The sequence below is a fragment of the Apis mellifera genome, linkage group LG10 (genome assembly GCF_003254395.2).
Source record: "Apis mellifera strain DH4 linkage group LG10, Amel_HAv3.1, whole genome shotgun sequence".
In the NCBI taxonomy this organism is placed as follows: Eukaryota; Metazoa; Arthropoda; class Insecta; order Hymenoptera; family Apidae; genus Apis; species Apis mellifera.
Window position 1 is genome coordinate 10,344,790 of NC_037647.1, and position 13,006 is coordinate 10,357,795.

Below are 13,006 nucleotides of genomic sequence, written 5' to 3' on the forward strand. Positions count from 1 at the left end.
TAACCATTCCAAGAAGAATTCATTGACCTAGAATATGTTGGTCTTTCAAGGTCGTTCAAGGCTATTCGAAGTAGTTCAGTGTCGTTCAAGGTGGTTCAGGGCCATTTCAAGTGGTTCAAGGTTATTCAAGGTTGCTGCTTGTATACTAAGTAATAATTTAATTCACAAGTGACAATTCTTTTATTATCTGGTTGCGGTTGGAAAATAATAATAAGGTTTTTGGCCTTATGATGATATTGTTTCTTGGAAGACAATAAATACGTTTGACTATGTAATTTCAATTTATTTTTCATATTACAAACAAATTTTTTGTGATTAGAAAAGTTATAAAATATTTATATATACATATTATAGAAATATTTTTACAGATATATATTTTTATAGATCTTCAAAAATTAATGAAAACAACTAATATAATTTTTAACTATATATAAAATGATCAATGATTAAGATAATTCTGAATTATTTATATATATATGAAAATTAATCAATTTTTATTATTATTTGTTTTAGGATGAAGAGGAAGAAATCAAATTAGAAATTAATGTATTAAAAAGGGTGAGTATTGAATTGATTTTAAATAGAAAAAGAATAAGACGAAATTTATGTTTATATATTTTCTATCCTATGTTACAGTATTCGAATCACAGAAATATAGCAACGTATTACGGTGCCTTCGTGAAGAAGTCATCACCAGGAAAAGATGATCAATTGTGGTTGGTTATGGAATATTGCGGAGCTGGCTCCGTTACAGATCTGGTCAAGTCAACTAAAGGCCAGAGTTTAAAGGAGGAATGGATTGCGTATATATCGCGGGAAATATTGAGAGGACTTAGTTATCTTCACAGCAATAAAGTTATACACAGGGATATTAAAGGGCAAAATGTTCTGTTAACCGATAATGCTGAAGTTAAACTTGGTGTGTTTTCAATGTCCTTTATTAAAATATAATTAATAATTAATATTTCAATTTATTAACATAATGTTTTTTAAAAACCATGTTTTAACATTAATCTCATTATGTTGTAGTTGATTTTGGCGTTAGTGCACAATTAGATCGGACAATAGGTAGGAGAAATACATTTATTGGAACGCCATATTGGATGGCTCCAGAAGTAATAGCCTGTGATGAAAATCCTGACGCCACGTATGATAACAGAAGTGATCTTTGGTCATTGGGAATTACCGCTTTAGAAATGGCCGAATCACAACCTCCACTTTGCGATCTTCATCCTATGCGGGTGAGTATGTGAAATATGTGTAAATATCTTTCACAATTATTGTATATTAATATTCTGTTTTAAAAGGGTGAAATTTAATTTTAACTGATTATGCTTAATTCACACAAAAGGCTTTATTTCTGATCCCACGTAATCCACCACCAAGACTCAAATCGAAAAAGTGGGCGAAGAAATTCCACGGTTTTATTGAAACGGTTTTAGTAAAGGATTATCATCAAAGGCCGTATACGGAACAACTCCTTAAACATCCGTTTATTCGGGACCAACCAACGGAAAGACAAGTTAGGATACAACTTAAAGATCATATTGATCGCTGTAAAAAGCGTAAACAGGAGAAAGGTAAAAAAGATCTATTGAAAAATATTTTAAAAAATTATTTGTAAATAAAATTTTTAATAATGCTTCTTTATTTATATTTTATTATATATAGAGAGAGACGATTATCGATATAGTGGTAGTGAGAATGAAGAAGATGAACCAGCATTAGCCGGTGAAGCATCATCCATTGTTCAAGCACCTGGTGGTGACACATTGCGTAGGAATTTCCAGCAAATTCAGGAAGGTAGAACTTTAACTCAAGAAGTAAATCCTCAACCACCTGCTGCTAAAGAAAAACCGAGTAGCAGAGCTCAAAGAGATATACCAGAGCCAGGACCACCTGCACGACCTGCCATTCCACACAGATTAATCGGTGCGTTTGATGGTATATCATTAATCAATTATGATAATTAAAATCAATTATCATTAAAATTATATATATCAGTGTATCATTAATCAATTATTTTTAGCCTGAGGATACATTTTATATGTAAAATTGCTGTTGATATAAAGTTGTTATTAATTCTAACAACGAATCAGATTTCTTAAATGTTACATAATTATTTTGCGCTTTATAGTAGTTCCAGATCCACAACCACCGTCTCGGCCATTACCTCCAACACCTAGGGATGATCCACGACAACCTCATAAAGTTTCGACACCACCCTCTAATCATCAACCTCTTATCGGTGGAGGCGGTAGTGGAGGATCTGGTGGACAATCAGCATCACAAAGAAACAGTCATGTTTTTAAACCTATGGTAAGTTTTTATTGTTTTTTATTCCTCTCTATTTCCGTATTGCAACTTCTTCTTTCGCACTTATTTTATGCCAATAAAATATATAAAATGAATCATTTATCGTTAGAACAGTTTATGATAATTATTCTTCTAGGAAATATCTTCTTTTCAGATAATTACTAATGTTATTAAGATTTATGAAAGCAGATTTATGAAAGCAGATTCTAACATTGAATGATTCAATATGATTTATAAAGATCGTAGACAAGCACATGCTGTTTTTACCCTACTTTGCCTTCTTGCTGCCTCTCATTAACTTAGTGTATTTTGTATATATTTTGCAATATATATATACAGTGTATTTAGTTTAAATGGCAATTGTTAAATTTCTCAAAAGATATGGAAGGCATTGTATTTGTATTTTTTATATTTTTTGAGATATTTAATTATTGCTATTTAAATCAAGCACACTGTATGTATAAATATATATTTTTATATTTTTCTTTTGCTACATTTTTATAAACAAATACATATTTTATCAGTAGCACGCAGAGTTTTCTTCTATTTTGCTATTGAGTCGCTGGCGTGTATGCAAATATAATTGCATAATTATTTCCTAGCGTGCGTATAATTAATTGCATTTATAAACGTGACACGCGTGCACACACATACATATATACATACAGAAATACATACCCGCGCATCTTGCACGTAGATTTGAAATTATTCGGTTTTTGTTTTTTTTCCATGTTCACACGTACCGTAGCTGCCTCCAAGGAAACCAGAGGTAAGAAACACATACACTTATTTTTCTCTTTACATTCTCATTTTTTTTACATTTATACATAATACAGTGACATGTATTCTCCTCCCTAAGCGTAACATTTTTAATTATCCATACGTGCAATTTTATGAAACATGTTACACGCGGCTATGATATATTCTTTCTGGTATTACTAAATAATTTGCTTGGTTTATTTTTATACAGAATCACAATCAAATGATTTCTAAATTTTATCTTTATTAAATGTGTATTATTTATTCCTTATATCGTGTTTAGTTCCTATTATATTTAAGAATAATACAACATTTTTGAATGCTTCAGACAAATTACCTGAATGTATGCTTTCAAGAAAATCGATTATATACTGCTTTAAATGCATTAAACGCAATACATGTTTGCATTATAAATGTATAAAACACAACACATATTGTATATCAGGATATGTTATAAGTTGATTCAGAAATAATATTTTAAATAACTTAAAATTTCACTCATCACATTTTAATGTAATAAAAATATAACGTATTTATTATTTAACAGGGAAATAAATGTGTTTGTCAGTGTCCTTTTGGTTTATGTTCAATCTAACTGCATTGGGAAATATATTTTATGTAATAATTGTCTATACATGTTTGTCCATTTGATAATCCATCATTGTACAAAAAAATAAAGCAATTTTTTAGTAATTTAATAATTTTGATAAACATAATCAACATAACTCAAAAACATAATCAAAAGGAATAGAAATAGTTAGTATATATATATATATTTGTACCTCTGTCATCTGCTTCGCCTGGCTGATTGGTGGCGGCTTTTAAACAATTGTTGGAGGTGTTTCGGAACAGTGACTAACGGGGTTGTGCGTGTGTGTGTGTGGGTGGTAGGACTTGGACATGCTGGCCGCTCAACTCAACGAGCTTGGTGTGTCACAGGGCCCAGAGGCCCCGCCAAGGCCAAACAGGCAGCATAAGGCTCCATCATCAACGTCGAATTCCGGTCAGCCTGCGAGCAGTAATGACCAAAACAATAAACAAATGCCACAGTCTTCCAGTATACTCGATCAAGTAAGTATTACATTTTTATGTATACCTTTCTTTTTTGATTTCCAGTTAATAGTTAGTCTTAGTGCATTTATGCGATGATCATTCTATTATGTAAAGAATGAATTATATTATATAAGTTTAAAAATATTTTTAACTTATATACTTTTTTTTTATAGGCTTTATCCGTTGAAAGCGATAGTGATGATGACCTCGAAGATGCAGGAGGAAATAATGCGAGGAATGATGGTACATTACTTGCCAGTGATCCACCAAAACCTTTGTAAGTCAAAGATTTATATTATATATTTGGTGAAAATGGATAAAATATACGTTTAACGATTAATCCTTCATTCATTAAATAACATTTATCATAAATATTACTTTTCATTTCTAATAAAAGAAGATATAGTTTATATCTGTATTCATTATTTGGTTAACTTACAAAACAACAGTTGTATTACTATAATTTAAGAACAAAGTATATATTTAAATTGTTATTTAATTTACTTATAGAAAGTAAATTAAATACTTATTTAATTTATTTATTAGAAAAAATTGTATGAGAAACTTGAAATAGTAAATGAGAAACTCAAAATACTTATAGTAAGTCTTTGAATTTCGAATACAATCTGTTTCAATTTTCAAATTAAATTTCAATTTAAAATCCAAAATATTTATATGATACAAAACATTTTAAATTTAATAATGATAAAAGAAAAGTAATTCAGTAATTGAATGTTTTTTTACAAATAATATATATAATATAATAATATATAAAAAATATATTTCACAATAATTAATTAAGTAATAATTATCTTCAATTAGTATTATTATTAAAGAGAAATATCTGTCTTGTTTTTTTTTTTGTCTATCATACATATTTACTTATTTATTTATTTTGAAAATTTTTCTAAAATATTCAATTACATTGTCAATGTCATTGTCAAACAGATTGATACTCCTGTTCAAAACCATATTGGGATGCCACTTCTCAACAAGGCTCTAATGTTGAGAACCTAATTAGACTAATTCGAGGAACCATTGTATACTTAATATTTTTATGTATTCCATGGGTAATAGTTAAATTAATCTTACTAATGTTGTTTTGTTTGATTTCATCTTTCATTACGCTTCAACATGTCGCTTCGAATCGTCGTCTTCGCATCGCCATCGCAACGCACACAACGCATTCGTTCGTACGCCATTACGACCATCATTTCTATTCCCGTTGCTGCAGACCCGAATTTTCTCCTTTCAGACCATCCGCGGATCCATCGTCTACGTCGTCGCACAATGCTCAGAACTCGCACCTCGAAGGTAAGCCGAAAGGTAGGACATCGAACAATTAATTTTTTAATATTTTTCTCTATTCATTTTTAATAGTTTTCTCATATGTTTTTATTACATTAAATAGAATATTATAATTGAAGAGGACGGTACAATAATATTGCAAGGTTTATACAAGGATAAATATGGATGCTTAAGTAAAGAAATGATTTCAACTGAAACAAGGAAAGATATCGATATCTATATTACATCTAATTAGTATCAAGTTTCATTCAAATTTCTTTCTATTTTTAAGAATTACTAAGGATAACGATTGCCTTAAATTTAGCCAAATTATGTAAACGTTTAAATGAATAATAATTTTGTATTAATCTTTATCAGAACTAATCTAATTTGAAAAAAAAAAAGCATATCGATATCTGTAATTTTGAAAAAAAAAAACAGTTTATAAACACTTGATGAGCCCCACCCTGTATAAATATAATAAATATATATAGATATAGATATAGAAACTTGCTTATTGGAAAGATATAGGAACAAAATTTTTTTATTCTATAAAATTGAAACATCACTGTAAAAAGTTATAAAGTCGTATGTGTAATATTACATTTTATTTTGTATTTACAGGTGGAGCACCGAATCGGCCACTTCCACCAACCCCCGACGAAGAAGAATCAGGAGATCGTACGCTAGTCATGAAACGGGTAAGTGATTGTTGTCTAATTATGATGCGTAAACGCAAATTGCAAGTCAACGTAACATTTTTTAGCGCCTTCTTGTCGTTTTCTATGTGTATATTGATAATGAGATAATATCGGATCGATCGATCTTCGTATTCGGTTTGAATGTAATATTTCTTTTTTTTTTTTTTTTATACTCTTATGTCTCTTTATTTATTTCATTCTCATGAAGCGATCCATGTATATTTTTTTTTTTTAAAATTCTCTCATTCTTTAAACATGCTTTTAACTATCTATCGAGATCGAATTAAAAATAGAAATGGAAGAAAGAAAGAAAGAAAGAAAGAAAAAAAATACGAACGATTGCATTGTATTTCCATTTCCCCTTTTTATAGATATATCTCTCTGTTGTGTTGTATGTTTGTTAATAAGTTGAAAATAATTCAAAAGAAAAAAAATTTACTCATCCATTATTCTTCTGCAATTTGAATAATTGAAAAATGCGTATTGTTTGTATGTTTTAAATTGTTTTCATACGATTACTTAATGTGTTTATCATTATACGTATTTCTGTCACCATTCCAGCGTTAAGAGATTAGAACAAAATGTACAAAGAATATAAATATAAAAAGAGGAAAAACAATCGGCGAAATCATCGTGAAAAATTGATTGACAAGATATCACGATGTACGATATACAAAGAGTAGAACTACTTAGATTTGATTAATTGTATATATATCGCAAAAAGATATTAATTAATTAAGGTATGCATTCAGTGTAATTTAAGCCAAAACGAGTAATTCAAATTTTTTTTCAACTTTGTTCGAACGATGATTCCTTCCAATAAAGTTGGATAAAGAGAGATCAGTCAGAATCTTTCCATGTAGCTTCATGTAGTACTGTTTCTTATATTGATAATATCGCGTAATATATTCTTACGAATTATATATACACGTGTATATATATATATATATATACATACATACAGTAGATATTATTTTATATTATCTTGCTTCGTGTGCAACGTGTGCCATACCAATACGTTAGAGAAACGAATATATATATACATTTGACCGGTTGATATAATTACACTTGATCGCAATGCACTGCCACCATATATATATACATACATATCACAGCCTAGCCCGCGTTATGTATAACCGCACGCCAAACATTTTCTTCTTTTCGCGCGAATGTTTTTTTCTCTTCTCTTCTCTTTTCTCTTCTCTTCTCTTCTCTTCTTTTTTCTTTTGTTGTCATTTTTTGTTTACCGTCCTCGTCCGAACGCCTCCTTAGAAACTTAGTCAGATGTCAGACGATCGCACGGCGAACATCAACACCAACACCACTACCACCACCACCACCACCACCACCACCACCACTACCAATAATAACAACAACAACCGACGCTCCGAGGCCGAGGAGCAACTCCTGCTCAAAGAGTGGGATTTCACCCGTTTTTTCCAAGGTTTTAACGAACGATTGGATAAAATGAAACAGCAAGAGTCGTCGCAAGAGTCGTCGTCGAGCGCAGAGGCGTGCAACAAGCCCCCCTCCTCCTCCTCCTCGGTTAACGAGAATCACCTTTCCTCCTCGTCCACGGAGAAAACGTTAAAGAGGCAGGAACAATTGTCGTCACGCAGAAAGTACGATAATCAGCAACAGCAACAGCAGCATCATCATCATCAAAAGCATCAGCAACAGCAGTTGAAGGCGGTGCACAGGCGGCAAGAGAGCGACTCGAAGCTTGGTGGGAACACGTCCAGCGCTTTTGCACGCGCTTTCCGCCGTGAGAATTCCGACTTTTTCCCGTCCGCGAGACACTCTGCATACTTACAGAAGTCGGACACCTCGAGATCGAGCATATTCTCGAGCGGGAACAGGCGTGGCAGCGAGATAAGCGTTGCAGGTATCGCCGGGAAAAAGGGGAACGCTGTGAGCGCCGGTGAACCGGTGCTTACAGACTTCTCGTTCGGTCGTGACGGTGTTCAGAGGCCTAGAAGGGAGAAAACCGAGAGCGAGATCGTTTTTGGTAGTAGGCACGAGGCAAGAAGGCTCGACTTTGGACGCGATAAAGATGACACCGCGAGGAGGCGATGTTGTAGGCCATCGGACGCGGTTTCCGCCGCGGTCGACGAAGCGGGAACGATTAAATCTACGGCCAGTACAACGGCTAGCGAGTACAGCCCCATTGTCACCCAGGTCAGTCCCCCCTATCAGCCCTGCCTGTGTGCTTGCCTGACAGATATATATTATATTACCTATTTGCATCACCTTTTATTCTCTACCTTCGATTTTATTCTCTGTCCAACGCGTACCAACTTCGACATCCTAATGTGTTATTTTTCTCTGTCCAACGATCATCATCTTCCTTGCCAAGTGTCTGTCGATGTTTCAAAAGAATAATTTTTTGTTTCGTTGCAGTGACGAAAGCGACGATATTTTTTTTTTAAGAGTGTACTGCTCGTATTGTAAACATTGCGTTGAGAGTGACTTTCACGCTCGATGTAATGTCATTGGTAAAAAATTAATTTTATCACTTAAAATATATATTTACATCCTAATGAATTTTGCTTGATGTTGGTTTCTTTCTTTCTTTTTTTTTTTTAATAAATAACTAGTTTTGATAAGTAGTTTGAGTTTCGAATTATTTTTTGGAAACTAAGATCGACAGGCATATTTTATCATCGAACCTTTACATCCTTTTCTTTCTCCAAATATCTAACGGCATATTATTACAAAAATCGATATAGAAAGCTAGTCAGCTACGCTCGAATTCTAGGCGCATTTCCCTGTTACCTTTCCTGTTTTTATTATTTCTACAGATTTACAGACTTACTCAGTAGGATACAACTATTAGCGCTATCAGTATATTCTGTTACCAGTATTACTCTCCTACTATTTTTACTAGATTACTCATTCGAATAAGGTCGCACAAAGCTTCATAGAGGAACGTTAGAGAATTTGAATAATTTATATATCTGGTACAATGGAATTAACAACATATTCATATTAATTATAATAGTGTTTTAATATCGTTATAATAATTATCTAACACAGTGAAGAAAACATTTTCATATTATTAACGGAATTTGTCTTTTCTTGCTTTTTGTTTTGTGGTTCGTACACAATAATTTTTTTTTTTTTCATATTATGACACTTCAAGTTATTTAAACGCATTAATCATTTTGAGATTTCTTTGATTGATTTTACTCTGTATCATCCTTTGTTATATAATTTGCACTTTATTCATATTTTAATTCAACAAATTTATTTTTGAATGAATAAGATAAAGAGAATTGTAAAAGATTTTCCAATGAAAAGTAAATATAAAATAATATTATGATTGTAGAAGATTAAATTCAAAGAAAGGGTTAAAAATTTAGAAAATTTTATTTTTGATTTTGTTGGTACTTTTATAGTTATTATTATGCTATTGTTATTGTTATAATTAACAATACTAACGCTATTATTAACAATATTGCTATATTTGTTGTCTAACAATACTTACTTACTTATACTTACAAAAATGTTATTCTTATTAATATCATCTTAATGGTTTATTATTGTTTGTCAACTTTAATTTCTAATTACAAAAGTACTAATGATATTTAATGAAACTATACATATAACGTTTCACTAACTTCATTAGAAAATTAATTAATTTTAATTTCATTAAAAAAAAATTTTTAAAAATATTTGGAAAAATATAAAAAAAATTTTATGAAAAATAGAATTTTAATTTTAATTAAATTTTATGTATTATGTGTATATTATAGAAAAATATTTCATTCATATAAATATTCTTAAAGTAAACAATACAAAGGTAGAAAAAGAAATCAAAAGAAAAATAGAAAAAAAACAGAGAAAGGAAAAACGCATCAGTTAATATATGCACATATCAATATAGAAGTTAGTGAAACGTCATGTAAATACATACTTTTCAAACAAAAATATTAATATTATCTCCGTAAAATATTCAATGCAAAATAATATTTTTCCATAAAAATATTATTTCGTATTTTACATTGTAAATAATATTGTTCATTGATTTTTAACAAGGACCAGAATTTATTATTGGACGTAGAAAAACATGTGAAAAGAGGAATGGCTTCATTTTCAGGAATTCTAATACTACTACTATTAACATAGAGCGCGCTATTTCTAGTATCGTCAATGTCATCCACTAACATTACCATCATCGGATAAGTCATCGTCATCATCATTATTGCCACTGCTACTATCGCTCCGTTTCTTTTGGAACTAATCCTTTCCTTCCTTTCGAGTGATCTACGAATATTTAATGCAATGCAGAAAATACGAAATCGTATTGTTACAACGATATCTATCGTTATATTTTCGAATTCCATTGGCTGAGAGAGAGAGAGAGAAGGATTAACCGCATGGAATTTCTTTGAGGATATATTCGTCTTGTTTCTACATTACCAACGTGTGAAGGGAAAGTGCTAATATTCCTACGATCGTCGCAGCGAAACGTCGCGGGATTCCGAAAGAAAAAAAGAATAAGAGCAGTTAAAAAAATATTTATGAAAGTGTTTCTACCGTACGTCATTTTCATTATTTTCACATCACGCACATCTATGTATAGGTTCAACGTTAATTTCATGTCACTTTTTCATTTTTCTTCTTCTTTCATCTTCGACTCTTTTCGTTAAGTTAACAAGGCAACACGGTAATTGTTATCGATCAAAATATTTCTACAATTTTTACAATATTCTAATTCTGATACAAATATACATACAGGTGACATAATTGTCAAATTATTATATTAAATTTGAAGATTTTTTTTATGCGTAAGAGACATTTGTGATGAAATTAATGACGATTGATTTTTAGGTTAAACGTTGTTTTATTCGCATTTTATTTAAATCAATTCGTATTATGAAATTAATTGATAGTTTTCTCGGTACACAGGGTGAATAAAAATGTGTTGCTCTGGAATCTACGATCGATCGTTCGAATTTGTCATTATTTAAAAATATTTCATTTATATTTTACGTATATCCTTGTGAAAATCTTACGAGGATATAGTACGATCAAGTGTTGTTCTGTTACTTTCTTGCATGTACGATTCTAGTCAAGTGAATGAAAATTTTTTCGATAATTTTTTCTTTTTCTTTTTTTTTTTTTTTTTTTAAATTTATTTTACAATGTTGATATAACATGTCGATTATTCAAAAATGTAATGCATGCATACTCAAGCTTTTCAATTCGAAACAGTTTTGAACAAACGAACAGAGCGATACTAATCGTTATGTGAATATTCTCTTAAATATAAAGATTATTCTCTTTATATCTATAGAAAAAATAAATGGGAAGAAAGGATGGGAATGGAAACCATTAATTCAGTGCTGTCCATTGAAGGTACATTAAGTAGAGGTATTTATTTATATATTCCATAGTTACGTACGTAGAGTGACGGTGATATGCTTCGTAGTTCAAGAAATGAAAATGGCTTATTTATTTCCGAGATTATTTATTTTTTTTTTCTAGAATTTCTAGACTTTACAAAATTTGTGATTTCGATTTAAACGTCAAATTTCAATTTTCGAAAAAAAAAAACAAATAACGAGGATAACGATCTCAATAAGATTTAGGAAAATTAAAAACATTTTTTTCACGAAATAATTGTATTTTTTTTATATTTAATTTCATACAAGTTTCTTCACTTAACAAATTTTTCTTAATATAATATAAAATAATATAAAAATCTGAAATTATAAATTTATATAAATTAGACACGTTCTCTCAAGATAAAAAATCAAGATAATTTTGATTTTCTCGCGAGTGGAAATTTGGACAGCACTGCGTTAATCATTGATATAAATTTTATAGGTTAATTCCGTTAACGGTATCTTACAATTATTTGAAAAACTTTAAAAAATTGTGATTATTATAAAAAAAAATTCATCTACAAGTAAAAAAAAAAACTGGGATATATTATGTGCAAATATGTGTGTATGTGTGTGTATGTTACGAGGAAAGAAATTTCAGAGTATAAATTGCTATTGCGTGTGTGTGCGTGTACACACCTTTATGTTACATGTCAGATGCATAAATGTATATTTAGCTTGCAAATATTTTTGTGGTAGTATTCAAACTATATAGAATCATGATTGAGACTTTATTGTCTTGCATGATGCTTAATTTGATTTGATATATGTGATAATATATGTTTTTTTTTTATCGCTATATAGCCAGCATGTGCCAAGCATGCTTTATTTATTTATTTATTTTTTCTTTTTTTCAATTCAATGTGTTTTTTGGGCATGGTATGAAATTGTGTTTTCAATTCAATGTTAACTTTATAAAATCTCTACCATATAATTGCAGAAAATTGACAATTTTTTTTGTGTGCTTCTGCTAAAACACTTGAATTGCTAGAATTATTTATCATGTGTTCGCCATTTTAATCAAATTACACGTGTAATCGATTTTTTTAAATAATTGAAAACTATGATAAACGAAGAACTCGTTGTTCTATTTATTGTCAATTTTCAAACGTATTCTTAATTATTTATGCGTGTGTTTCATTTCACCAAACGTATTTTTTGCGATCAAATTCAACTTTACTATTATATCTCTTCGAATTTTAGCCATACTGTGTCATTCTTCTCGTGTTTGTATTGTGCTGGAAAATAAAGTATATACGGTGACAGTAAGATGTGTAATATCTTAAGTGATGTGTATATTGCGTTAAAGGATGATATACATAAATACATATTATATATATATATATATTTAGTTTAAAATAATTAAAACTATGAATGCAATAATTACAAACCCGAAAATATCAATGTATTCAACAATTTCGTGGCCAAATATTATATATATCACCTTGTTGCACGCTTTTTGCTAATGTTACGAATATACGTACAAAAATCACCCTCTCA

General features: G+C 30.3%; 1 protein-coding gene across 17 annotated transcripts in view; it reads left to right on the forward strand.

The window, feature by feature from the left end:
- Positions 1 to 13,006, forward strand: part of LOC413504 (serine/threonine-protein kinase mig-15) — a 31,096-nt gene that overhangs the window by 9,173 nt on the left and 8,917 nt on the right. For 2 of the 17 annotated variants that reach the window (XM_026443104.1, XM_026443110.1), the window contains exons 4-15: positions 514 to 558; positions 637 to 919; positions 1,030 to 1,241; positions 1,352 to 1,580; positions 1,672 to 1,932; positions 2,138 to 2,319; positions 3,065 to 3,085; positions 3,967 to 4,146; positions 4,302 to 4,405; positions 5,363 to 5,454; positions 6,040 to 6,116; positions 7,389 to 8,294. In XM_026443104.1, coding sequence (XP_026298889.1) covers positions 514 to 558; positions 637 to 919; positions 1,030 to 1,241; positions 1,352 to 1,580; positions 1,672 to 1,932; positions 2,138 to 2,319; positions 3,065 to 3,085; positions 3,967 to 4,146; positions 4,302 to 4,405; positions 5,363 to 5,454; positions 6,040 to 6,116; positions 7,389 to 8,294 — 2,592 coding nt within the window. The remainder of the gene's footprint in view (positions 1 to 513; positions 559 to 636; positions 920 to 1,029; positions 1,242 to 1,351; positions 1,581 to 1,671; positions 1,933 to 2,137; positions 2,320 to 3,064; positions 3,086 to 3,966; positions 4,147 to 4,301; positions 4,406 to 5,362; positions 5,455 to 6,039; positions 6,117 to 7,388; positions 8,295 to 13,006) is intronic. The other 15 variants (XM_026443116.1, XM_026443119.1, XM_026443117.1 and 12 more) reach the window with 13 other exon arrangements.